The 27074-nt window shown below is 38.7% G+C and overlaps 1 protein-coding gene across 2 annotated transcripts; it reads left to right on the forward strand.

Moving 5' to 3' along the window:
- CCDC34 (coiled-coil domain containing 34) lies at positions 1-25112 on the forward strand. Of its 2 annotated transcripts, none has more exons than XM_084630091.1 (7): positions 1-66; positions 532-761; positions 8836-8965; positions 12501-12608; positions 20126-20284; positions 22708-22849; positions 24783-25111. In XM_084630091.1, exons 2-7 carry the CDS (start codon positions 547-549, stop codon positions 24995-24997), a joined length of 969 nt encoding a protein of 322 aa, XP_084486217.1. In that variant the 5' UTR covers positions 1-66; positions 532-546; the 3' UTR covers positions 24998-25111. The 2 variants fall into 2 exon arrangements, with proteins under 2 accessions (XP_084486217.1, XP_084486216.1); XM_084630090.1 differs by having other exon boundaries at positions 63-133; positions 24783-25112.
- The last annotated feature ends 1962 nt before the right edge of the window (positions 25113-27074 follow it).

Raw genomic sequence — 27074 nt, forward strand, 5'->3', positions numbered from 1 at the left:
CGGGCGGTGCCCCGGGGGCCCATGGGAGCGCGGAGCCGACGCTGCGAGTTTCAAAGCGGCAACTAGGTAGAGCGGCCCTGTCCTCGCCTCGCGACTATGGCGGGGCTCGGGGAGGGCGCTGATGGGACTGGAGGCAGGAATTTGGGCTGGGGGGTGGTTTGAGAGGCCGGGGATGGCGAAGGCCTGTGGGTTGGAAGCTGGGGGCGGGGCAGAGGGGTTGGAAGCTGGGGGCGGGCCTAGAAGTGGGGGGGGGGGGGCTGGGTATGGGGACTAGGGGGTGGTGGCCTTGGGTTGGAAGCTGGGGGTGGGGGGCCTGTGGGTTGGAAGCTGGGGAAAGGGGGTGAGGTCTGGGAGGGGTGGCCTGTGGGTTGGAAGCTGGGGGCGGGGGCCTGTGGCTTGGCAGAGTAGGAGATGAGGATGGCAGGGCTGAGGATTTTGGCTAATGGGGGGGGGTGTAGCTTGAGGGTAAGATGCATTGGTGAGAAACCTATGAAAGGGTACTGCCCTTATCCTATTAATTTCTCCTGACAGGTACTTACTGCCTCCATGCTCAGTGCTCGGCCCAGGAGTAGGGTGGCCTGCTCCACCCCTTCATCCCCATCCACCTCTGAGGATGAGCAGCCTTTGAGCTCCTCCACTTATTCCTTGCTCTCCCCCATTTACCATCAGAGCTTCCAGAGCTGCAATGAGGAGGAGGATAGGGAGGAAGCTGCACCATCAGCTAGGGGGAAAAGAACCTTCAAGAGGAATAAACACAATAGGTAATCTTCATGCACTCCCATTCCCTGGCTGTCTTTGCTAAAATAGAAGGGCCCAGTAGGTAGTTAGACAGCTAAATACTTATGTGGTCACCTAATGAAGGCAATCTAACTTTGAGGTAGTGAGAAGTTATAATTTCCATTTTGTTCAGGTCAGTGGGAGTCTCGGGTCCTCGGTTTTTCATCTCTGAATATCAGATCACTACTGTAGGTGCCTAGACAATGGATTTGGGACTGAAAACATCCAAGATTTGAAAATGTTATTAATGTCTATGTGCCTCAGTTTCCTTCTCTGTTAAAAGGGAACGATAATACTTCCCTACTTTTCAAATGTGCGTTGAGGGTTAGAAGTTATTTTCTCTCAAATACATAAAATTACTTCCAACACAGGGATTTGAGGTGTATTAATTGTACCAGTGTTGGCTTCTAGGGTTTTGGACTTCCCATTTCTCATTCTTTAATTGCTCCCTTTCTTCAAATAATTCTTCCCTCCCCATCTGTTTTTTTTTCCTCTCCCCACTCCAATGGTTGGGAACAGGGTTGTATTGAATAATCTGATGCATTCCTCAAAAGGTGGCTGACAAGACCTAGCAGCCAGGACACTTTCCAATGAAAAGCATACCATATCTACACCTTGGCTAAGAATAGGCACAGTTAGCGAGACACTAGTCAAAATGTGTGTGCTAGACAGCATGGTTCTGTAAAATTTGGGACTCTCTTTCAAATAAATGAGTCTCTTCAGCTCTTATGCATGGGTCTCAAAAGCTTGCTTGGATACCAATAAGCATTTCCACTTGAGAGATGAAAATATAAAGTACTTGGCAAGGAAGCATTAAACATCTCATTATTATGAATTTCTGCATAGAACTTTCATCCTGCTTTATCTATAAGATGATGACTCCAGGTTCGAGAGGACTGAGCCAAAAAGAATGGTAAACGTAGCACTTTACTTGATAAAGCTTGGCCCAGTCCCCCTTCCAGGCATCTTTAGAGCCCTGAGGGAAATTGTCAGGTCCCTGTTTCACTTTACTCCTGTCCTTGTTCCTCTTTTCACTACCCACCCACCAGCTTGTCCAAGCACTCTGTTCCTCAGCCTTCATGGCAAGCTACTGTCTCTTCCTCCATGCTGCCTGAACACCAGCTGGGGGAATACTGAGAGCGCAAAAGAAACCGTTCTATAGGTCTCAGTTCTGATGCTCCATTACTACAGCAATCCCTGGTAGCTGTGAATGCCGATGCAGAAAAAGTCCTTGTAACCATGTTGTCTGAGCAGCACCCTTTTGTGGCTGGTCAGAGCATGACTCACCCGACTGTGGGTCCCTGTGTGTCACCCCTTGCAGATTATGGAGCTTGGTGCCCCTTAGCTCTCTGGCTATGGCATGCTCTTGCCCCTTCTAGGGTGTCAGAGTCCAAAAACTTAAGAACCCCTAAGCTTCAGAATCAGTGTCATCTGTAGGTTTCTTGAAAGGACTCTTGCTTGTCTGCTTCAGACCTTGTTTCTGGGCATCTGTCAAGGTTCCTTCCCCACTCTGAACTCTAAGGTACAAATGTGGGGACCTGCATGAAAAACCCCCTAGGTTTATTTTTACCAGCTTAGGTTAAAACTTCCCCAAGGTACAAACTATTTTACCTTTTGTCCCTGGACCTTATTGCTGCCACCACCAAGTGTCTAACAAAAATAACAGGGAAAAAGCCTACTTGGAAACGTCTTTTCCCCCGAAAATCCCCCCAAGCCCTACACCTCCTTTCCTGGGGAAGGCTTGATAAAAATCCTCACCAATTTGTACAGGTGAACACAGACCCAAACCCTTGGATCTTAAGAACAATGAAAAAAGCAATCAGGTTCTTAAAAGAAGAATTTTAATCAAAGAAAAAGTAAAAGAATCACCTCTGTAAGATCAGGATGGTAAATACCTTACAGGGTAATCAGATTCAAAACACAGAGAATCCCTGTAGGCAAAACCTTAAGTTACAAAAAGACACAAAAACAGGAATATACATTCCATTCAGCACAATTTATTTTATCAGCCATTTAAACAAAACAGAATCTAACGCATATCTAACTAGATTGCTTATTAACGCTTTACAGGAGTTCTGACCTGCATTCCTGCTCTGTTCCCGGCAAAAGCAACACACAGACAGAGAGAACTCTTTGTTCCCTCCCCCGCTCCAGCTTTGAAGATATCTTGTCTCCTCATTGGTCATTTTGGTCAGGTGCCAGTGAGGTTATCTTAGCTTCTTAACCCTTTACAGGTGAAAGGGTTTTTCCTCTGGCCAGGAGGGATTTAAAGGTGTTTACCCTTCCCTTTATATTTATGACAGCATCTAATCCCTTTTGATTGGTCTTCCTGATCTTAGTCATCCTATCCACCAAATGGTTCACCCAGGAAGCAAGCTGCCTTCGGCTCTTGGCTGGACCCAGGCTTCCCTTGTCAAAGAAGTAGCATAGTTCTTCTCTCCTTCCTGGTCAGCCCTGGAGTGGCCTCGCTCTCCCTCTTTTAGTTCCCCTTTCCGTGCCTGATAGCTGCAAATATAGCAGGGTGGGGTCAGCTGGATCCACAAGCTTCTTTAACCCTCTTATTGCCACAAAGGGTCTGTCTGTGTCCTCAACCTCTGCTTGTTAGTGTGGGGCAGAGACATCCCATCACAGTCCCTGCTCAGTCCCATTCTGGAATACGCTTGGTTAGCTCCCTGGGGATAGAGTATACTCGCTACTGACAGAACTTTTGGATAATTTTGCTGTCAAACTCTAACATACCTCTACTGAGCATGTATATATGACAATTTTCAGACACTTACAACTCCACGAAATTTGGGTGTATTATTACAGGAACTGCAAAAGGCACCTCTTTAGCCTCCTGCCAACTTGGCCAAATTTCAAATCTCTGCTCCAAAGCATGGTGGTTCTGGAACTTCTGAATGAAACGTTTAAGAATCTTTAAACATTGGTAAAACAATGTATTTTTCTCTAATCTCAATTTCTTTAACAGGTGAATCTTTGTTTTGAATTTTTTTTTTAAAAAAAGGGGGGGAGACATTCATCATTGGATATTTCAGCTGAAACAATTAAAGCTTGGCAAAGTTTTATAAACAACTGAAAATGGTCTTATAATGGAAAATGTTAGGCAACCTTAGTTATAGGTTTTACTGCTAGCTCCACCTATGATCCTGGGCCACTTACACTCTGCATGCATCTTGATAGATTTACTCTGATATGCTGACTTAGTGAATGTACTGTTATAGAAAGCCTAGTGACTTTTATTTAATCAAATTTCAGTTCTTCTGTCTCAATACATATAACTTGAGTTAGGGAATTAATCTAATACAAATTTTGGAAATTCAGTCTATGGTCCATGGACCCCAACCATAGAATTCTTACACTGAAAACTGGCTGAATAGAATTCAACTATAAAAGTTGCACATGCTCAGCATGGCATTTGATGCAGTGTGAGAAAAGGCGCTAAACTATGGACTTTTATAGTAACGACAACATTTCCAGGTTTTGACCTATAGGTGGGGATATTCACATACTTTTGATCAGAGAAAATGGAATGCTTTTTCTGGGATCTGAGACTTAATTCATAATCACCGTTCGCATACCCCTTTCACGTAATTCTGCCGACCCCCATAGGCCTGCAGACCACAGGTTGAAAACCACTGTTCTGTTACTTCAGAAAGTGGGCCTATGACTTTCTACCAAACGTTTACGTTATTCAGACATCGGCAAGCAGTATTCAGCTCATCCGTATCACAAAATCATTAGCTGATAATTAATCGCAACTGGTAGACAGTACAGAATACAGCATGTTTAGGTGGCAATATAAAATAAAAATAATTGAATTTTAAGATTACCGCATCCCTGTTTCAGATTCCATTACAACAATTTATTTTGTTACAAAGGGTGTTTTTGTAAGATGAGCCTGATGTTTTCAGGCAAAAGCTCTGTGATTTAACAAAATACACTACCCAAAATTGCTCTGGATTTGATACATTAGTGGCTGAAGTTTTGGGAATTCTTTGTTTGTGAATCTAAAAGATAGAAAAGACTCTGTCCTTGCCAGTGCAAAAGTGCTTGCCAAACTATTCTTGCTTATGATCAAAATTAACTTATAAAATTCCAGTGGGTTCATCTGTGAATTTTCTATGTATTTTTCTAGGCTATAGAGAAACTTCCCTTCTTTCAGCCAATATGTTTTATCCGGTCTATAATAGTCTTAAGATCCCAGATATGGCTTCCACCCTATCTCCTATGGAGAGTTGAAGTCAATAGGAGTAGAATTAGGCTAATGCCTTTGAGATCTTTTGAAAGTCCTATCCTACCAGTATAATGGCTCATGATCATATTCAGCCTATATTTTCCTGTGCTTAACTTGATCTGATTTACTCATAGTTACTCTCTTTTACCACCCTAAATAATTTTTGTTTTGGTTTTTACACCCTTTAAATACTTATATCTATTTCCTTAATTCACCAAGCTATATCTTTCCTTCATGTTACTTTTCCTGTAACATAAGAACGGCCATACTGGGTCAGACCAAAGGTCCATCTAGCTCAGTATCCTTTCTTCCGACAGTGGCCAATGCCACGTGCCCCAGAGGGAATGAACAGAACAGGTAATCCCAGCTTCTGTCAAACAGAGGCTAGGGACACTCTCCTTGCCCATCCTGGCTAATAGCCATTGATGGACCATGAACTTATCTAGTTCTTTTTTGAATCCTGTTATAGTCTTGGCCTTCACAACATCCTCTGGCAAGGAGTTCCACAGGTTGACACTGTGTTGTGTGAAAAAACACTTCTTTTTGTTTGGTTTTTAAACCTACTGCCTATTAATTTTATTTGGTGACCCCCTAGTTTTTGTGTTCTGAGAATGAGTAAATAACACTTCCTTATTTACTTTCTCTACATCAGTCATGATTTTCTAGACCACTATCATATCCCCCCCTTAGTCGTCTCTTTTCCAAGCTGAAAAGTCCCAGTCTTATTTGTCTCTCCTGTTACGGCAGCTGTTCCATAGCCTTGATCATTTTTGTTGCCCTTTTCTGAATCTCTTACAATTTCAATATATCGTTTTTGAGATGAGGCGACCACATCTGCACTCAGTATTCAAGATGTGGGTGTACCATGGATTTATATAGAAGCAATATGATATTTTCTGACTTATTATCTTTATCTATCTATCCCTTTCTTAATGATTCCCAACATTCTGTTAGCTTTTTTGATTGCTGTTGCATATTGAGTGGATGTTTTCAGAGAACTATCCACAATGACTCTAAGGTTTTTCTTGAGCGGTAACAGCTAATTTAGACCCCATCATTTTATATGTATAGTTGGGATTATGTTTTCCAATGCATTACTTTGCATTTATCAACATTGAATTTCATTTGCCATTTTGTTGGCCAGTCACCCAGTTTTGTGAGATTCCTTTGTAGCTCTTCGCAGTCTGCTTGGGACTTAATTATCTTGAGTAGTTTTGTATCATCTGCAAATTTTGCCACTTCATTGTTTACTCCTTTTTCCAGATCATTTATGAATATGTTGAATAGGACTGGGCCCGGTACAGACCCTTTGGGGACACCACTATTTACCTCTTTCCATTCTGAAAACTGACCATTTATTCCTACCCTTTGTTTACTGTCTTTCAACCAGTTACCAATCCATAAGAGCACCTTTCCTCTTATCCCATGGCAGCTTACTTTACTTAAGACCCTTTGGTGAGGGATCTTGTCAAAGGCTTTCTGAAAATCTAAGTACACTATATCCACTGGATCCCCCTTGTCCACATGCTTGTTGATCCCCTCAAAGAATTCTAGTAGATTGATGAGGCATGATTTCCCTTTTACAAAAAACATGTTGGCTCTTCCGCCAACAATTTATGTCCATCTATGTGTCTGACAATTTTGTTCTTTACTATAGTTTCAACCAGTTTGCCTGGTACTGAAGTCAGGCTTACCACCTGTAATTGCTGGGATCACCTCTGGAGCCCCTTTCAAAAATTGGTGATACATAAGCTATTCTCCAGTCATTTGGTACAAAAGCTGATTTAAATGATAGGTTACAAACTATAGTTAGTAGTTCTGCAATTTCACATTTGAGTTCATTTACAACTCTTGGATGAATAGCATCTGGTCTTGGTGACTTATTACTGTTCAGTTTATTAATTTGTTCTAAAACCTCCTCTAATGACACCTCAGTTTTGTAGCTCCTCTCTAAACTTCCTCTAATTTTTCAGTCTTTTTCTGATATTGAGTGCAATAATGCAGGTGCAGTCTAACCAGAGTCCTATATTGAAGAATTGTCCCTGCCACCTTCCACAGAATGTCTGCACAGAATTTTGTTGGACTCTCTTCCTGCTGTATCAAATGACAGCCACTATTATCCTGGTCTCTTTCACTATGACTCCTCAGGTTGCCCACCTCAACTGAATAGTTAAATTTTAGATTTTCTTCCAATTGTATTAGCTTGCATTTTTCAAGTTAAATCTCACATTATTTTCTACCCGTATGTTTAATCACTCTGTTCCCTTTATAATATTTCTCTGCTTTCACTAATGTTTACAACAATTCTCAGTTTAGTATTGTCTGTGAATGATACTTATGTTTACCATTTGATTATTAATGATGATAAATGAGGCAGGATTCTGTTAGATATGAAGAACAAGTACTGAAGTAGCTGAACCTTCAGTGTGTTTTATATTGGGGGGGGATGCTGTTTATACTTTATTTAAATAAAGTAAATTTATTTTATAATGTTACTATAGCATGCATTTCTGGATGTCCATTCTAATAAATCTGTGGGACTGCTCACAGTAGTAATGTTAAGAATATAGGTAAGTGTCTGCAAGACACCAAAGAAATCTGGCATAAATTGCTGGGGGGGGGCGTATTTTCCCTTTTTATTGGCTGAAAGAAGAGAAGTTTCTGTATAATTGGGAGACAGTTACATATTTTCTATTTTATAAAAAAACACAAAGCTCTTTATAAACTTATTGTGCTACTGTAAGTTTTCAAATGTGTGGAAGAGACTTGTATGTATGAATGGAAGAGAGTTTTTGAGAAGTATTCAGTTGGTTTAAAGCACCGGTACTATTGAACTAACATTCTATGATTATATGATCCCTTTTTTGCATTCTTGTACTATTCAATATTTATGCATCCTAGTTTATGTAATTTTGCCTTTATTCTCCTATGTTTCATGCTAGAAACAAAGTAAATGTGAATCCAAAGAGAGGGCTAGATCATCAGCTGTTGTAAATAAACATGCTCCACTGACTTCAACAGAGCTAGACTGATTGACACCAGCGGAGGATCAGTCACATTAATTAGAAAAATACATAGAAAACTCACAGATGAGCCCACTGGTATTTTATAAGTTAGGTTCCGTTCTGATCAAAACTAACATACATATATTTTCACACATGAGCTAGTGTGTGTATATGGTGGTATTATCATAAAGGTTTTATTGGCATGAGGTTGGGATGGCTACCTAACTCATGAGTGGGGATGAGTTATATGAGGCATCCCAAATACGTTCTAATAAACTATTAAAGGTTTTAGAAAGGATTTTTAAAAAAAAAAATCCTATTAGGATTGTTTGTGTGTCTCCTCAAAGTTCAGGTGCCTTGGTACTATGAAACCAGGATTTGAAGGGACATGAAAATCTGTTACTAGCTGTGAAGCGATGTGAGATACTGGACTTGTTACTGATGGAATATACCAAATGTAATTTTAACTCCCTGCTTTTCCCTACTTCAGGAGAAGGAAGGAAACACTTGAACAGGTTTTTTGTTTTATTGTTAAATGGTAGCTGTTTGAATCTGCACCATAGTTTGGAACATTAAAATTAGTCCTTAAGAAGATGGGCAAGTGCCAAAAAATACAATTTATCACTTGGGTCAACAGGTTATCACAGAGTTGCAGAAGTAAAGGAGTTTATTTCATGGTTGTCATGAATACCCACGGTATAAATACATGTCATTATTTAATGTCAGTTGCACTGGTTAATTTTGAAATAAATTTGATTTGAAAATAGTATCCACCAAACATTCTTCCCTTTATATTTCTCATTTGTAATTCTGTAGTGCTGAAAGCTGTAATGTAACAGAAAAGAAAAAGCAGTCACCTCCGACAGATAATCTCTCACCATGGGAAGAATGGTTCATTTGCAAAGAGAAAGAGCTACGTGTCCGCTTACAAGCCAGAGCTTTAGAGGTGAATATTTCTGACTATTTTCCCTAGATTTGACAGCAGATTAACAGACACTGAATTGCAGGGTTTTTTTCTATTTATTGTGAAAACAAGATATATTTGTTCTTTATCTTTAATGTCTTTAGACATGCTTAGCTTTTGTGTTTGGGTAAACCAGTGTGATTCATGTCCCATGCATTTCTCTTTTGCTAAATGTTATGCTTAATTGGAAATGTGGTGTATATATTTTGCTTATCCAACTGGTAATGGTTCAGGTTTAAAGGATTAAAACATATCTGTGTAATTGGTACCTTGATTTTCCTCATGGTTACATATGCCTGCATTTAAGCAATAAAACACGACAGGGCGTGTGTTGTGTATAGGAACGCCAAGGTACATGGTTAGACATGAGGCATGTTGTTGACAGCCACCTAGGTATGTTGTTATACAACTGTTTGATACCTCTTCCCAGAGTATTCACAATAAGTGCTTCCCACCCCAGAATTTCTTTTCCTTTATCCATCTGTTGTTTTCTTATAAATAACCTACTCCTGAATAGTAGGACTGTGGCAGAATTAAGTGAGCCACCTTTTCCTAATTGGTGTGTGTGCAGTCCTGTTGGTTAAGCTTTATTAGCATTTACAATCACGTTGGGGAAGCATATCATAATGGTTAAAGCAATAGAATCAAAGCTGGATCACTGGGTTCATTTCTTACCTGTGCCACTAGCTAGTCACGTACCTTGAGCAAATGTCAACCTCCCTGTGCTACATTTTCTCCATCTGTAAAATGAGTATAACATTCACTACAGATGGTTTTTTTGTGGCTTAACTCATTGGTGTTTGTGAAGTACTTGCAGTCTTCAGCTGGAAAGCTCTAGAGAAGTGTTCTATGTTGTGTTAAAGGTCAATGGAAACCTAAAATCACTTGGTAAACTCCAGGAATGTGTTCTAACTTTCAGCACATATTTTGGACTTCCTTTTAGATTTTAAGTTGGCACTCCTCTCTTCTCCCCACTCCATTTCCTCCCCTCCCCCCCAAAAAAAATTTGATCCAAGCTAATTTCTGGTAGTATGTAGGAAAAATGTGATTCATATATAACCTTTACTCATCAAGACTGGATCAGAACCAAAGTAGTTTACTTCTATATGCTTGAAACAATGGAATGTTTATATAGTACACAACTTGGAATGTCTCACTGTGTTTTAAATGGATTTTAAAAATTAGTGACCTGGTAAAAATAATACATAGCAACAAAGAAAACAATAGCACGGGAAAAAACAAAATTCTGAATTTAATTAATTTAAAATAGTTCTATAAATATTAGACATTAGGAACCTTCACTTTCCTAACACTTGCAATGATTTTGATTAAAAACTTAAAAACTTCTTTGTAAGAAGAGAAAAGCACATCTGTTTTTAAAATCTCACATTAGATTTTTTTAATAGTGTTAGACTAAGATCCTGAGAAGCGTCCGTGTTTTGTTTTTTTTTCCTAGAATGAGTGACATTAAAACTATCCTAAACAAAGGGAATATGTAGAAAGTGATTTGGAATGGATGTTTCTTTCAGCATATATCTTCTAGGACAGAGGTTCTCAGCCTTTTTCTTTCGGAGGCCCGCCCAGCATGATATAAAAACTCCAAGACCCCCTGGGGGGCACCAGGGTTCAGGGCTTTAGTCCCGCAGGGAGCTGGGCTTCAGCTGAGTGGCCTTATGGCTCCCCCAGGGGCTGTGTGGACCCCTGGTTGATAACCGCTGTCCTAGGACTCTTTTGGGTATCACTCTAACAGAGGAACATGCCTGCAGCGCAGATTTCTCAGGTCCTTAATGAGGTGGTAATTGCCTGGCTCTTGTTAAAATACATCGCTAATTAATTTTTTAAACAATGACTATATTCGCAAAAAGAAAAGGAGTACTTGTGGCACCTTAGAGACTAACCAATTTATTAGAGCATAAGCTTTCGTGAGCTACAGCTCACTTCCTCAGATGCATATCATATTGTGTTTTTTCTTTGGGGCTCTTACAAAAGTTAAGGGCAAATTATTTTTTATCTGTATTAACTTCAAACCCAAGAATTGCCACTGGAAATTGAAATTCTCACTTGAAAATTGATTGTAATATATGGACCATAAAAATTTGTGTTGGGGAAATAACTATATAGAAAGAATAATACAAACTCTGTAATATTTTCCATAATATAAACAATTCATTTAAAAACATGAAGTTTCATTCTAGCCTTTCTGGCGATGAGAATAGACTTGACAAATTTACACTGAAATCTTGTTCACACCTCCTGATCTGACTTGTTGCAATCTGACTGCAGAATAAACTCTTTGGACTTGATTATAAACCTCCTTTTCCACCCCCAACCTGTCCCCACACTACTCCTACTCAGTCCTCCTGGCAGGATATGAGTAACTCCCACCAACTTGTGTCCTGAGGAGAGAGACTCAGAACACCTACTTCCACATGAGTATGGGCTTGATCCAAAGTGTATTGAAATCAACAAATCCTTCCAATAACTTCAGTGGGCTTTGGGCTTCCACGAGGCCCTTACATTCCTGTAATGCTATCACTGATAGAAACGCACAACTGCTGAGCGACATGCCATCTACCTCTGAATGGCCTTGGTTTTTGCAGTTAGGTTTACCATGTATGTTCCTTTTTATGTAGGAAAGTCCTGCCACAATGTGTGCAGATGGATGAAGAGGCAGTTAAATAAGCTGAGATAGCAGAGTTCATTTTGCTGTTTGACTCTAAATTAATGGAAACATTTTCAGCTCATAGAAACTGAAATATTCCTCAAGGATTTTTCCTTCTTTGCTTGCTCTCCCTCCTCCCTGACTTTTAACCCTCTCTGAACTATGGAAAACTTTTGGGAGTTTCCTACCATATTTAACACCACCAACATTAGCAGCTTTGAAAGTGCTAGTGTAAATGGGCTGTCACGACTGTTTTAAATTCTAGCCCACCTAATTCTGCTCAGAACAGCTGTAACTGAAATGATGTTTAAAATGTTAGCATCAACCAGCAAGCACCCTGTCTGCGTTAGGCCATCCACTGCTGGTGCATTTTTGTGCAGATTTACATTGGCCCTATGTCTTCTGTAAACATTACGGAATTGGTCATGTAGAAATTATATATTTGACAGCCTTTGTAACTGCAAGAAATTTGAAGCAGTTTCTACTGGGGAAAAAATCACTAGAACTCTTGAACTGGTACCAGTGACTTTCAATGGTGCCAAGGCATACATATGAAAGAATTGATTTCAGAAAGTGGTGCTTAGGAGTGACTAGTATCTTATTGTCAACCAGTAATGTGCATATCTGAAAAACTATTTTCTGCACCTCCTTTAAAAAAAAAAAATTTTTTTTTTAAAGAATTGCTTGTCACTTTAAATTTATATATTATATAAAAGGAACTGAAATTCTTTATGATAAGCTAGTTCTGGGAATCACTGCAGCTTAATGATTTTGTTAAATCTGAATTTTATACATTTCAAATGACTTTGGCTTATATTTGAAAATAACTTATGTATGTAAATTTGTTTTAATTAGGAAATGAATTTACAACTGGAGAAAAGAAAAGAAAAGCAGGAGCTTGAAAGGAAAAAAAAGATTGCTGAAGAGAAACACAAGGAATGGGTGCAGCAAAAGAATGAAGAGGTAAATACTGCATTAATTCAAAATACTCAAATATCCAGTAATTTAATTAAATCGGTCCTTTTTTCTCAGACTCTTCAAGCATCCATATTTCTTTCACTAATTGAGCACACATTTTAATAGGAAACTTAAAAAAAGCCCCATCCCCCTGAAGTTCAAGACTGTATCCCAAAATGTTCTGTGGCTCACTCTTGCTGTAATTGATAAGGGAAATTTGTATTTGAAAACTCAGAAGATTAATGGCTAACCTGACTGTTCTGGCACATTACCCTGCTCTGTCCCTGTGTTTTGTTTTTTTGATGAAGTGTCTCACTTGCTGAGTGTCTAGGACCCCATTACAAAAGAACTTCGGGAGAGCATATGCGTTAATTATATGCAATATATGGTGCAGTTAGTAGAGCAGAGCCAAGAAAGATTTAGATAAGTATCAGGGCAACCAGGCAAATCATATGTTTGTTCTGCCTTGTGGAATTTATAGGAGGCCACTTACACCTGACCTGAATCTTGAAGTGAATCAACAGTAAGTCAGTTTGTGATGGAGTCATTAGCTTGTCCAGTGACCAGTAATTAAACTTTATTTTTCTGGACTTCTGGGTATCCACAGGTATGGCCAGTGCTGAGTTTAAAAATATATTTTTGTCTTTGTCCATTAAATTGTCTTCAGCATCCATTGTGGATGTGCTTATGTCCAGAGGCCCCGTACAGAAGGTATAAAGGGCAGATCAGGCCCATCCATCCCACGGTCCATTCTCGCTGCCCATGGCTGCAAGATAGCGCCACTGCAATGTCCATGTTTCAACATATTTCCAAAACTTTTGTGTATACGTTTGTTAAGTAAATAATGTTAGGATTAGTAATGTGTAGTATAGTGTGCCTGTTGGCAATTTTAAGTGTAATTTTTTTTTTTCCTCTGACTCCGGGAGTAAATTTTCCGCAGTACCAGGATTTATGGCTTGTCTACACTACTACAGCGGCATAGCCGTTTAACGCGCATAGCATGGACGCGGACTACAGCAACAGAGGGGTTTTTCTATTGCTGTCAGAACTTCACCTCCCTAAGCAACAATAGGTAGGCTGCCAGAAGCATTCTTCCCCCAGCCTGCTCCTACATTGGGACCTTTAATGTAGTTCTGGTGCTTTTAATGAGGGACACACTCTTAAGTTCTTGGCAACTCGCTCCTTTCATCACTTATCCATGAAAATGGCTTTTTTGGTGGCAGTCACATCATCCTGGAGAATAGGGGAAATATAAGCACTTGTGGCCATATTACCTAAGGATATAAAGTCACCCTTAAGCCCCCACCCAGATTTTTACAAAAGTAGTCTGATTTTCATTCAGATGAATCATTTGTCAAACTTTTTTCCTATATTACACTCCAGTCAAGGAGAGACTAGACTACATTCTCTAGATGTCCTTTCTACTTAGAGACTCTTCAAGATTGTGGCATTTACAAACAGGTTAAAGTGTCATTGTTGTTTGGTTTTTTTTTTTTGGTTTTTTTAACCCAGAGACTAAGTTGATGTCTAACTGCATCAAGTTCTGTTATAAGCAGGCCAGTTTAGATTCCCCAGCACAGATTAGGGCTCAGGCAGCTTCTGTGACATGCATGAGAAAGCTCTGTGTGGGGCTTGGTCTATATCAGGGGTCGGCAACCTTTCAGAAGTGGTGTGCCAAGTCTTCATTTATTCACTCTAATTTAAGGTTTTGTGTGCCAGTAATACATTTTAACGTTTTTAGAAGGTCTCTTTCTATAAGTCTATAATATATAACTAAACTATTGTATGTAAGTTAAATAAGGTTTTTAAAATGTTTAAGAAGCTTCATTTAAAATTTAAATTAAAATGTAGAGCCCCCGGGACCGATGGCCAGGACCCGGGCAGTGTGAGTGCCACTGAAAATCAGCTCATGTGCTGCCTTTGGCACGCATGCCATCAGTTGCCTACCCCTGGTCTATATCTTTGTGAGGCACTGAGGTCTGATGCCTCTGTCCTGAAATCTTTTAAATAGACTTCAAACACCCACCTACTTCACATCTGGTGACTCACAAGCACTAACCGGAAGTAGAATACATGTTGACAATGACTAGAAGAAAACTTACTTACCTTACTGTAACTGTGGCTCTCTAATATGTGTTGTCAACATACATTCCAATACCTGTCCTCCTTTCCTGCTACCATGGAATCCTAGAACATCTGAATTTTGTGTTGGTGAAGGAACTAGTTGGGCCTGGTCTCCCGCTTTGTGCCCTCAGTACTGGGCATGAAGGACTTGTGGCATATGCGTCGCCCCAATGGACACTGCTGGACAAAAGATTCTGATCTCAGGGACATGGAGCACATACACTCCAGAAGTGGAATACATGTATATAACACATCTCGAAGAACCACAGCTTGTTTTTTTTCTTGCATTTTAATATACAATACATATATATTAAATATCAGTTATGATGTCCCAGGTGTGAAATGTAGCACTCTGGTGAAATGGCTAGAAGGTGAAATTTGGAGACTTTTGCTAGCTGGCAGTGAGGGATTTTTTTTTTTCGTGTTTTAAAATGATATATAATACCTTACTCAATGGAGACTTCTAGACATTCTTAGTCATCTTGTTTAAATTACTATAGGAAAATAAATAAAGTTAACTTCACCAGTTGGCATGCTTCTGTGTAAACATAATTTGCAATATTTAGAGGTAGTTTGTGGGTTTAAAAATAACGCTTTATGGCACTGAGCTGTCAAAAAGCACTGTGTGTTCAGTTGTGAAAGATATTTATATTGACATGAAATTTTGTATTTCAGTAGGAACAAATGCTTAGTATACAGTACTCGTAGGATACTGTGATAAAAGACCTGCGACTTGGCCATGGCTGGTGTCGGTCAGGTGACTTGGGCTTTCTGGGCTATAAAATTGCAGTATAAACGCTTGGGCTGGAGCCTGGGCTTTGAGATCCCCTCTGGGCTTGGCCAGTGGGTGCGTCTAAAACTCTCCATCGAGCTAAAATGGAGACTTGTTTTTCTGTCAAGTTAGTACTGAGTCATTTGTGGGCAGACAGATTATCTATTTAACTTGTGTTGGTTAAGCTGTAGTATGTCTCTACTGCTTACAAAGTCGAAAGAACACAGATCAAAACACACTAGCCTCAAAAACCAACAGAATACTATTTTGAATCCAGTGGAAACATTTGATTGAAATGGAGAATAGCATGATCTCTGTGTGTGTAACAGACGCACTTTTCATCTTTTTACTTTCTGATTTATGTATAAAAATACCATAAGGTATTGTGGATTTCCATGTATAATGTATAAGCAGATTAGTTATGATTGTACACACTCAACAAGCCATTTCAGTGTTAAAATAGCCTTTACTTTAGGGGGAACTGAATGGCACAGGAATTGGAAATAGGTTAACACAGCCATTAAAATCTGATGCAGGTAATTAGAGAGCACTTTTTGCTACAGTTTCTTTCTGGTTTATGTTAGGTATGCGTTTGTCAAGTCCAGTACTGTATATAACCCCCAGTCTCAAATAGAGCTCTCTGAAGGCAGTACTTAGTGGACATGTGCATTTTTTAAAGACATTCTTGTTTGCCATCTCATTAGAGAGGCCTAAGACTTGACAGGGTGTGGAAAACAAACTACTGTCTTATCTCTCCTGGTCAGAGTTAATTTGTGGGGAAACTTGCCTTGCTGTACAGTTATTTGTGTTTTATCTAATTTGTTTTTGTAAATAGAGAACTTGAGTTGGGCCCTTTTCATGGGTCTTAAATTCCCTTTTATTAAAAAGTTTTTCCTTAATTTTAAAGGTTATGAATCTATTAACTTTATTCTTTCTGATAATTCTAACAACTTTTAAAAGGGTAAAGTTTGCTGGCATAGAGAATAATTTATTTTGGCTTGAAACCAATGTAGCTCAGACCACTGTTTGTTCAGAACGTATTGCACCATCCATATAAGGAAATTTTTAAAACTTGCGGAAGTAAGGCATGTTTTATGAAGTGAATTTGGGACTCAATTTAGTTTCAAGCAAGGATATGGTAAACTTATATAAAGTGTGTGCGTGTGTGTAAATTGTATTGGCTTCTAAATTGCTGTAATAATTGTCAGCTTTTTTCATTCAAGTTTATGCCATTGTTCTTAAATCAACCCTCACTTAAATTGTAACAGTCGATATAATGTATTAAGAAGTCACTGTCCAACATCCAACTTTTAGATTCTTTAAATAGCTTGTAGTGATCTAACAACTATGTACACTGTTTATTTCCATTGTTGTTCTACCTGTCAGGACTATTTGGAGGATTAATGAACCCACTTTAGTGATTTGTGTGTTGAAGATGAAAAGCACTCCATAAATGCAGAGACTCCATTCTTCTTTGTGACTTGCATAGAAGATGGCATTTTGCGTTTGTGACTTACCAGGCGCAGACTTGATTAACTAACAGTTATGAGAGGGGTATCCTGCAAATAGGGTTGGCACTGCTTCAGGAAGTTCAAGAACACCTCCTTTGGTGGATAGTTCCTTCCAGGGATCTTGTTCTGTCAACAGAGATGAGAGTACCAGCCTGCGTTGGGGAGTTCATGTGCATCAACAAAGACTTAGTGAGTAAGTTCTCATTCATAGCTAACCATCTTTTTATAATATGAGGAGAAAACTATGTTCAGAAATTGTCCAAAAGGATTAGATTCTCAGATCAATTCTGCTATGACCAAGCATAAATTAGCATCTGAGAGCATGATCTCTGTGTGTGTGTAACACACACTTTTCCTCTTCATTTTACTTTCTGATTTATGTACAAGAAGTGATATTTTAAATACTTTTTAACTTCTTCGAGGTGGCCTCTGCATATTCCCACTGGGATCAATGGTGTGTTTTTAGAAACATTTTACAAAGCAGTATCTCTTGCGGGGGCAGCATTATTGTTTTGTAACACTGAACTTTCCAGTCCTTATTGTTACATAAGAGAGGTGCAGCCCTAACCACTTCAGTTCCTTTCTTACTTTCATAGACCGTGTAATAACTGCAGGCAGTACTCGGGTCTGAATTGGTCAGACTTTATCTCTAGATAGATTTTAATTAATTTCTAATGGTGTTCATTTTTAGTGTTAGGATAGTTTTTAGTTAGTTTTTGATATTCATCATTTTTGGGTGGAGGAAGGGTTTAAGGTGTGTGTGTGTGTGTGTGTGTGTGATGCTAGGTTTTATGGGGACTCTGTTGTGATGGTGCTCATCCAGGAGCAGAGGAAGGGATTTAAGAAATGCACCTACCCCCCTGGGATTTTGAGTCTGACACCCACACCAAATACCTTTCATGCCCCTTCTCCCCCCCGCCCCCCAGCAGTTTGAACAGACACAATCTGATCACGAACGTGAATCCAAGGAAACTGTGACAGGAATCTGACTACACCTAGTATGAACAAGTTATATATTCTCTGTTTCCCACCATACTCTGTATTTAACTTAGAAACTTTTCATTTACATTTAAATACATTGGACCTGGACTTTGTTGATGAATATTGACTCTCAGCAGCTCACTTTTAATCAGATGTTTAATCAGATACTTATGCAACATAAAGCGTTCAGTAATTGATATGCTTTCATTAGTTAACTTCATGCCATCTTGCGCAGTACTCCTCTCAGATGAGTGAGAGTCAATGTTTACGGCAATAAGATAGGGAAAGTAGATGGCTTATCCTTGGGCTTAGTGCTTCATGTGTAAAGCTGATTATATGAAGTCAGCCAGTGAAGAGTTTGGAGGCTGGTACTGCCTTTGTGGCACTTTGCATTCATTTTCAATGGGGAAACCTGTTAAATCTTGTTCAATGGCTCATGACCTCTTTAGCATGCAGTTTCCTAATTATTTCTTTGTCACTGTTAAGGTTCCTTCCCCACTCTGAACTCTAGGGTACAGATGTGGGGACCTGCATGAAAGAACCCCTAAGCTTATTCTTACCAGCTTAGGTTAAAAACTTCCCCAATGTACAAATTTTGTCTTATCCTTGACCCCTATGCTGCCGCCACCAAGCATGTTAAACAAAGAACAGGGAAAGAGCCCACTTGGAGAAGTCTTCCCCCAATATACCCCCCCAAGCACTACACCCCCTTTCCTGTGGAAGGTTTGATTAAAAATCCTCACCAATTGGTACAGGTGAACACAGACCCAGACCCTTGGATCTTAAGAACAATGCAAAAGCAATCAGGTTCTTAAAAGAAGAATTTTAATGAAAGAAAAGGTAAAAGAATCACCTCTGTAAAATCAGGATGGTAAATACCTTACAGGGTAATTGGATTCAAAACATAGAGAATCCCTCTCGGCAAAACCTTAAGTTACAAAAAGACACAAAAACAGGAATATACATTCCATTCAGCACAGCCTATTTTACCAGCCATTAAACAAAAGGAAATCTAATGCATTTCTAGCTAGATTACTTACTAACTTTTTACAGGAGTTCTGACCTGCATTCCTGCTCTGTTCCCGGCAAAAGCATCACACAGACAGACGGACCCTTTGTTCCCCCCCCCCCCGCTCCAGCTTTGAAAGTATCTTGTCTCCCCATTGGTCATTTTGGTCAGGTGCCAGTGAGGTTATCTTAGCTTCTTAACCCTTTACAGGTGAAAGGGTTTTTCCTCTGGCCAGGAGGGATTTAAAGGTGGTTACCCTTCCCTTTTATATTTCTGACAATCACTCATCAGTGTTAACCTCCCAAATCTGCAAACTTTAAGGGGAGGTGGGAAGGGAGTAAGAATCCAGTAAAAGTCTCTCCAGAGAAGGAGCATTACAAGGGAAGTAAATTTCCCTTCACTATTTCATACATGGATACTTTTAACATTGATCAATCTGATCTTCAGTTTACAGACCAAAGAATGCCTCTCTCTCTCTTTAAACTCATGATCCCTTAGAAGGAATATAGATTTCTTATCAATTGTCAGTCTGGTTCACAAGTAAATTTTGCATATGAAAAATCATGAAGTGTCATGAAATATCAGTCTGTTCTCATTAGAGCCATGTTCTTTAAAAAAGAAATTAGATTTCCACATCAGTTCACACTCTGGCATTCAGACAAACCACAAATCTCTGTGGCTCCAAGTCAAAATGGTAAAGATTTGGGTCTAGGAGATTCACTGATAAAATTGCTACTTCATTAATAACTATTATACAGTTTTAAATGTGCCATTTATTCTTTATTTATTATTCAGTGTAATGTTATGTTTGGAATGTGTGTTTTATTTGTTTAGTTTTCTTCTATAGTAAACATAAAATATTACAGTGAGTGTTGAAGTTGGATTTCACTTATATTTTATGCCAACCTTATGCTTTAACACTATTTTATCTCCAAAAGGTGATGTCCAGCTGCTTTTCTCAAACCAAAATTCTAAACTGTTGCAACAGTGATTTCTCCAGCTTGTACCAATTCTACTTGGAGTTAATTCCTACACAGTTAGCTAACCCCTTTTCATTATAATGAGGAGCCAATAATGACCTTTTGAAAATACTGAAAAGACTGTTTCTTTGATCTGTTTCATGTAGGAAAGAAGGGAAAAGGAACGAAAGCTCATCAAAAAGATGGCAGAAAAAGCAGTGAGAGATCTAGAGAGAATCCAATTGCAGGAAAGAGCTAAAGGAAAGTATAAAGAATGGCTAAAGAGGAAAAGAGCTGAAGAGTCTGAGAAGAAGAAGAAAGAGGAGGTAGAAATCATTCATCTTTGATACCAGCTTGTTAGGCCTGTTACACATGGAGTGGCCTTGTTTTGATTAAATTAACATTAGTAAAAAAATTTATACACACAGTATGGAAGCCCTTCTTGTGGTTCCATAATTAAGACTGAGATGAGTTTCAGTTTAAAGCAGGAATTTAACTACTTTAATACAACATATTCTTGAAATTACAACACTTAGTCTTTGCCACTGAATGAATTTTCTGAGAATTTATAAATAAAGCTGTTAATTAGTTGACTTAATTTAAAAAATTGGTTCTTTAAGAAATTTATAGCCTGTGTCAGAGCACTTTTATGACCTGAATGATCTTAATAATGCAGCTCCGTCCAACTTCTCACATAATTAAAACTCATGGAAATCTTGTGCATTGGCAAAGTTTCAAGACTTTTTTTTTTTTTTTTTAAGGATAAATGGTCATTTTCTTGCCACTCTTTGTAACTGAAAATTTCTCCTTCAGCAGGACCTGATAAATATTCTTCTACAGAAAATTCCACAAAGAAATGCCCTCTTTCAAAATGTCAGCAATTTCCTATTATTCTCACTGGGAACAATGCAACTGAGCTGTCACTATCTTTATTAGAAATCATCAACAACAAAAAACAAACAAAAAAAGGGCCCTCTTTGAAATGGCCACCATCTCCAGTTGTTCCCAGTAGGAATGAAGTCAAGCTACCTTCAAGGAAGGTAGTGTCACCCTTACTTTCAGGGACAACAGTCTCCTTGAGTACATCTTAAGGCTGGCAGAGCTTTGTGGTTCTGTCATTTTTAATAAGGTGCAAAGCTACAGACTGCAAATACCAGCAAATAGCTATCTCGTGTGATCCACTGATATGCTTTGTATTTTTTGGGGAGATTTTTACAACTATTTCAGAGCCAAGTACTTTTGAAAACTTGAAATGTTCCAGTTAATCTTTTAGTGATTTGCAGGATTGATGTCAGAGATACTTGAGAAAACTGAGAGATCATAGCAAGAAGGAGAAAAATAATTTGTTTATAAAAATTTGATTTATACTTAAACAAAAGGCACTTGACTTAATGAGTGTGGTGGGTTTTTTATTATAACAAACTTGTAAACCCTCTGCCTACCAAGTAATTTCTTCTAGACTTATTTATGGCAGCAACCTATGCAGCTGTGGGTGAGATTCTTAGCGGCTTAGCACAGAGGCACAGCATGGAACTTGTAGGAAATCATCTTTGCACTTTGCACTTTGCACAATCATCCACCTAATCCTGGACTTCTCCAGGTGTTAGAGAGTACCTTGGAGTAACTTAAATATTGCTGGGGACTGATCTAAGTTTGGGAGCCTCTCTGGGCTGCAGTACTATCCAGAATATCTGTGGTGCTGTGAGTTATGCCCCGCTACACTAGGGTTTGTAAAAAGGTCCTGAGAAGGTAGTTTATGGCTTTCTTCTACAATACTTACATTGGGGGAAATCCTCCCTCAGCTGCTTATGGGCTTTTAAGATCTCTTTACACTGCTGAACCCTTTTACCCAGTGTAAAGGAGTTGAAGGAAGGTAAGGATCTCACCCTGGCTCACTTGATGGTAAATGTTTCCATTCTTTAACGTGTTAGAGTAAAGACTTGCTCATTGTCTTTGGGGTGGACAAATATAGTCAATCCATTTGCAGTACTGCTATGTTTACTGTTGTATCTTGGTCATCGGTGAACCCAGACTGAATAGTAATTTGATACTAAATCATTTTAAATATTAGAGACTTCTAATTGGATGGGAGTACAGGGCCTAGGTCTCATGTTAAATTATTTTATGCAGCTGGATGATGGAGCAAATTAGTCTTTCTACCACAGTGAGCCTTGTTGGATGGCATATTTTCCCCCTTTGCACTTGCCCACCCCAAATGATATCCATGGGACAATGATTTATTAGCAGCTGCATAGAAATAGTAGTGTTTGTGTGTATGTGCATATTCATTCAATGATCAAGTTTATTTTTGGACAACAGTCATAAAGCAGACATGTTCTACAGGTTTCACTTGCACAAGTATTTAACTTGCACAAAAGCTACTTAACATTGGCCATATCATTTGGGAAATTATCATTTTTTCAGTCTCTGAACCTTAGGGTATTTGCTTGTTGACTGTGCTACGGCAAATGAATACACAACAGATATCTTTCTACACCACGACGACAGTTTTATCCTGAATGTGACTAAGTAGCAAACACTGATGCTGTTGCAAATCATGACAAAATACACATAACTTCATTAGCCAAAAAACTTGAAACCTTTTAAAAGTGAAGTGATCTGTTACGAGTAGCTGCTGAACATTATGATAGAAGTTTGGTTGTAGGGAAATGACTTGTAGTAGTAAAGAACTTTTGCATATTTTCTACAGAATTCTGTCTCTGGACATTTTATTTTTCTTCACTTTTAGGAAAAGGAACAAAAAAGGGTAGCTGAATTACAGGAGAAAAAAGAGAAATCAGAGAAGATCTTTAGAGAGTGGCTACAGCGTGCCAGAAGTAAACCCCGCCCAGTTTTACACAGTTATGGCTATACCAATGGGAAACTTTCAGGTTTGTACTTGGTACTAGACACATACCATGACGTCTATGTAAATATTGTGGCAATGTCAGGCTTCATAGTGTCTTTTTTCCAGTTTATTTAAATGGAAGTTTAATTTGACATTCTCATCCTGAATCTAATATTGTCACATTAGTGAGTAGATAACAGATACAGTATATTACAGATATATTGCAAATGTAATACCTTTTTGCACTATGAGGGCTGTATTGAAATATGCATTTTATACTCATTCAGAATTATTAGACAACAAGGATCTTGTGGGGTTTTTTGTTTTGTTTTTGGTTACTGTGCATTTTCATCCACTTTGGATAGTGGAATTCAGTGATGTCATGAGAGATGGAGAAAGGAGAAGAGAGTGGGACACAATTAAGGGTAATGGAATGAAAATCAGAAAAGGAAAAGTTTGAGGCTTCTTATTGAGAGAACCTTCCTGATGGTACCCCTTTGTGCCCACTTCATGGTTCCTAGATGGACTGTGAGGCATAGAGTGGCATCACCACAGTCCAGCATGCTCTGCTGGGCAGATATCCTATGTGGACAACCTCCCAAAGTTAATGGTGCAAAAAGCAGCTTAATGTTCTCACTGCATATGCAGCCTTCTCAGAGAAGGGTGTTTTGTGGAGGTGGTGGAGCCAGTGGGAGTATAACTCCTAAAGGAGGTCTGGCAGAAACCTGGCAGGTCATCCCCACGCAGAGCCAGCCCTTCTTTACAAGTCCGGAGATCCACATGGAGCCCATGCTCTTGTCCACCTCCACAGCCCTATTCTTCATTGTCTTCCTGCTCTGAGGGAAGTATAAGAGGAATGTCCATGATAATCACAACATGGAGTTTCCTGGGCCTCTGTCTTCAGTTTCTGTGGGGTTGTGGGGGCAGGAGGAAGGACAAAATGGAAAACTGTTACAAATGGGGATGTTGTATTATAAATGTGAGGCCTTAATGGATATTGAATATATACTTCCTTTTTCTTAATTGTGTGCATTTTTCCTTAAATTATAAATCGCTGACGATATATTTTAAAACTTAAAATATTTTTTGACAGGGAGACTACCGGTCTCTAAGATCTGAACACAAAACAGCTCACACACCAGACACACAACCAGTTGCTCTTTGGCTAAGTCTGATTTTTAGATGGTAATACATACTGCTTTCAAGCTTTGTGTTGGAATCTCATAACTTGCTGACAGCTGCCATCCCTTGTCTAAGTGATTTATTAAAAATAATTCTATACTCAGTTTAGTTCACACAAAAGAACATGTTCCAGACTTTGTTTTGACCACCCTGGTGATGTATGTGTTGAAATTTCATTGCAGACAAAGTGGCTTGCCATTGCAAGGGTAATACATTCCTGTTGTCATGGTTCAGGCTTCATGGTTTGGCACATAGATCATTAATTGTAGATAGTGAATGTTTTTTCACTTGTTTGAAGAAGGGTAACAATTAAGCAAAGATTGAAATAGAAAGGTGAATTCCAGAGACAAGGCTGTGGGAAACACTTATAAATTAAGTTTGAAAATAATACCAAATGGTAACTTCCTAACCGTGTACATGCTCCTTTAATGTTTGCCTTGACAAGCATTGTTCTCGTTATACAGTATTTGACATATTTATGTTGCTGTTCTTTAAAAATACAAACGGGGGATGTACTGACTGGATGAATTCAGGAGTGGATGACTGATAGCCATCAGTAGAGACTGATAAATTGTGCTAAACTATTACTTGCCATGTTCCATTAAAGATCTTAAAGCTATTCTAAATGATACTGTTTATAATCAAGTTATTTAATTTAGCCCAAGAAAGAATTGCTAGTCAGGAAATGCCTCTGGTTAATCCAAAAGTTATCCAATACACTTCAATTTTTTATTGTGTTTTCAGTATAAATATTTCTTCTTTTTCTAATTGTTTGTGTTTTCTAAATATTTTAGGATACCCTGATGGAAGTTCATATCCAGCTCCAGCCTATTGTAACCCTATTCCCTGGAAACCAATTCATGTGCCACCTCCTAAGGAAGACAAGAATGTTACAGTGAAAAAATATAAGAAACCTATATCCAGTCAGTCATATAGATCCTCATCTATGGTAATCCATAAGCCCAAGAACAATCTTTGTATTGGATCATTGCACAGAAAACAAAGATAGTGTAGGAAGCAAAATAACTTTGTTTATTAGCTTGATTTAACTAGGTTTTAAAGTACAAGTTATTTCTTGGTTAAGTGTTTCTTTAAATGTTAAAAATACAGTGTTGAAAGACAAAATTTTATCATCTTTTAATAGTTATCATTTAATGTTAGCTAAGGAATATCTTTTCCAAAGACTTTTAAACTGTTGTTTTAACACTTAGAAAACTATCTTCCAAAAATTTGTGAACCAGTTTTTTTAGTTTATTTTTAAAAAATATATATGTAGCCAGTTATATTGAAACCACTCTTTGATATCAATAAAACATTAGTGATTAGTTTTTGAGAGTCTTCATAGAGGGTGTGGTGGGGTGTTTTTTTTGTTTGTTTTTTTAAAATGTGTTTTCAGTGGTTAGTTGGACTATTATGCTCATTGTTTTAAACATGCCAGGTGCAGCAAATTTTGACAGGTGGTTTATTGGGGGAGGAGTAGGCGGGGGGGGGGGGGGAAGAGATAAGGGGGAATGGAACGAAACTTCATTTCCCAGACTCAAACTTTATGCTACAGTAGGAAATATACCAGTACTTATTTACAAACTAAACAGTAAGTATTACAGAACCAACATGGGACCCATTACACATATTACAAATTCAGTGTTGTGTTAACCAGTAAATGTATTATATGAGTTATACTTCCCTAGACTCTTTGATTGCCAAAAAAAAAAACCAATTGCGCTACCCCCACATAATAATTCTGCTTCTTTTAAAGTAAAATTATTCTTTGTGGATCGTAATTGTAAGAATAGTAGTCAACTTCAGCTCCTTTCTAGCTGATGGAGGGAAAGAAAGCTTTTTAAACTTTTATTTGGAGAACACACAAGTTGTAGTTTACAATGAACTGAGAGGTTTTGGGTTTTTTTGCCTTTTAAAGAAGTTAGTTTATACAGTATACTTGTAAGATAATATTTTCTAGATAATGCCAACAACCTAAGATGCTGCATTCCACTGTCGGCAATGTCTACACTGCCACTTATATCGGTATAGTTTACGGTGCTCAGGGGTGTGAACAGTGCCCTGCCCCCCAGTGACATAAGTTACATCAACTGAGCGCTGGTGTGGACAGCACTATGTCGGCAGGAGAGCCCTGCCACTCATTGGGAGTGGATTAATTAAGTTGACAGGAGGGCTCTCTCCTGTTGGCTTTGAGTGGCTGCACTACAGGGCTTACAGCAGTGCAGCTGCACCACTGTAAGCTTTCTAGTGTTGCCATAGCCTTAAAGAGTGGTGTCTGATGGCTTTGTGAAAGATGCATGCTTTAGGACAGTAAGCTGTTGCTAGAGCAAATAGATATTTTGTTACAGTTTGTCAAATGATTTAACATGTGTAAACTTGTTTCTTTGTATGATGTCTAAAACAAATGTTCACAAACTCCTTCTTGTTCATTTGTTTTTTAAACAGTGTGGAAAGTTTTCCTGAAAACCCATTTAATTTGTCTGTGAAACTGAAATAGAATCGTGGACATAAGTTTTTCTTTACAAAAAATCAAAATTTTAAAAATGAATTGCTATAGAGTGCAATGACTTTTATTTTAGGGAATAAATGCTGTTTTTTGTATGGGAGAGACAAGATGGGTAAGGGTAATACCTTTTATTGAAACAGTTTGTTTGTGGAAGGGATAATATTTTGAGCTTCACAGAGTTGTTCAAGTCTGGGGAAAGAAATCGGAGTATCTGAGCTAAATACATGTTGGGACGGATCGTTAAGGATTATGGGTAATGCATGTTGTAGGCGGTCATTTGAAATGAAATGGGCAACTGAGGATTAGATTGTGTCCAATAAAAGATATTACCTTATCTCTCTAGTATCCTGGGACCAACATGGCTACAACAACACTGGAAACATATATTTGTATTACCGTGGCATCTGGAGGATTGGGGGGCCCCCTTAGGCTAGGCACTGTACATGGTACGAGCCTATCCTTGCCCTGAGGATTTATCATCTAAATTGACAAACCAGATAAAAGGTAGGAAAGGAAACAAAGGCTCAGAGAAGGTGAAGTGATTTATCCAAAGTCAGACAGAGTCTGAGACAGGACTGAC

The sequence above is a fragment of the Lepidochelys olivacea genome (genome assembly GCF_965140295.1).
Source record: "Lepidochelys olivacea isolate rLepOli2 genome assembly, chromosome: 6".
Classification (NCBI taxonomy): Eukaryota; Metazoa; Chordata; order Testudines; family Cheloniidae; genus Lepidochelys; species Lepidochelys olivacea.

Excerpts from the sequence above, each read along its gene's own strand:
- CCDC34 (XM_084630090.1), top strand. Across the intron at positions 762-8,835 it reads AAGAGGAATAAACACAATAG|TGCTGAAAGCTGTAATGTAA; the intron begins GTAATCTTCATG and ends GTAATTCTGTAG. Across the intron at positions 12,609-20,125 it reads TGCAGCAAAAGAATGAAGAG|GAAAGAAGGGAAAAGGAACG; the intron begins GTAAATACTGCA and ends TGTTTCATGTAG.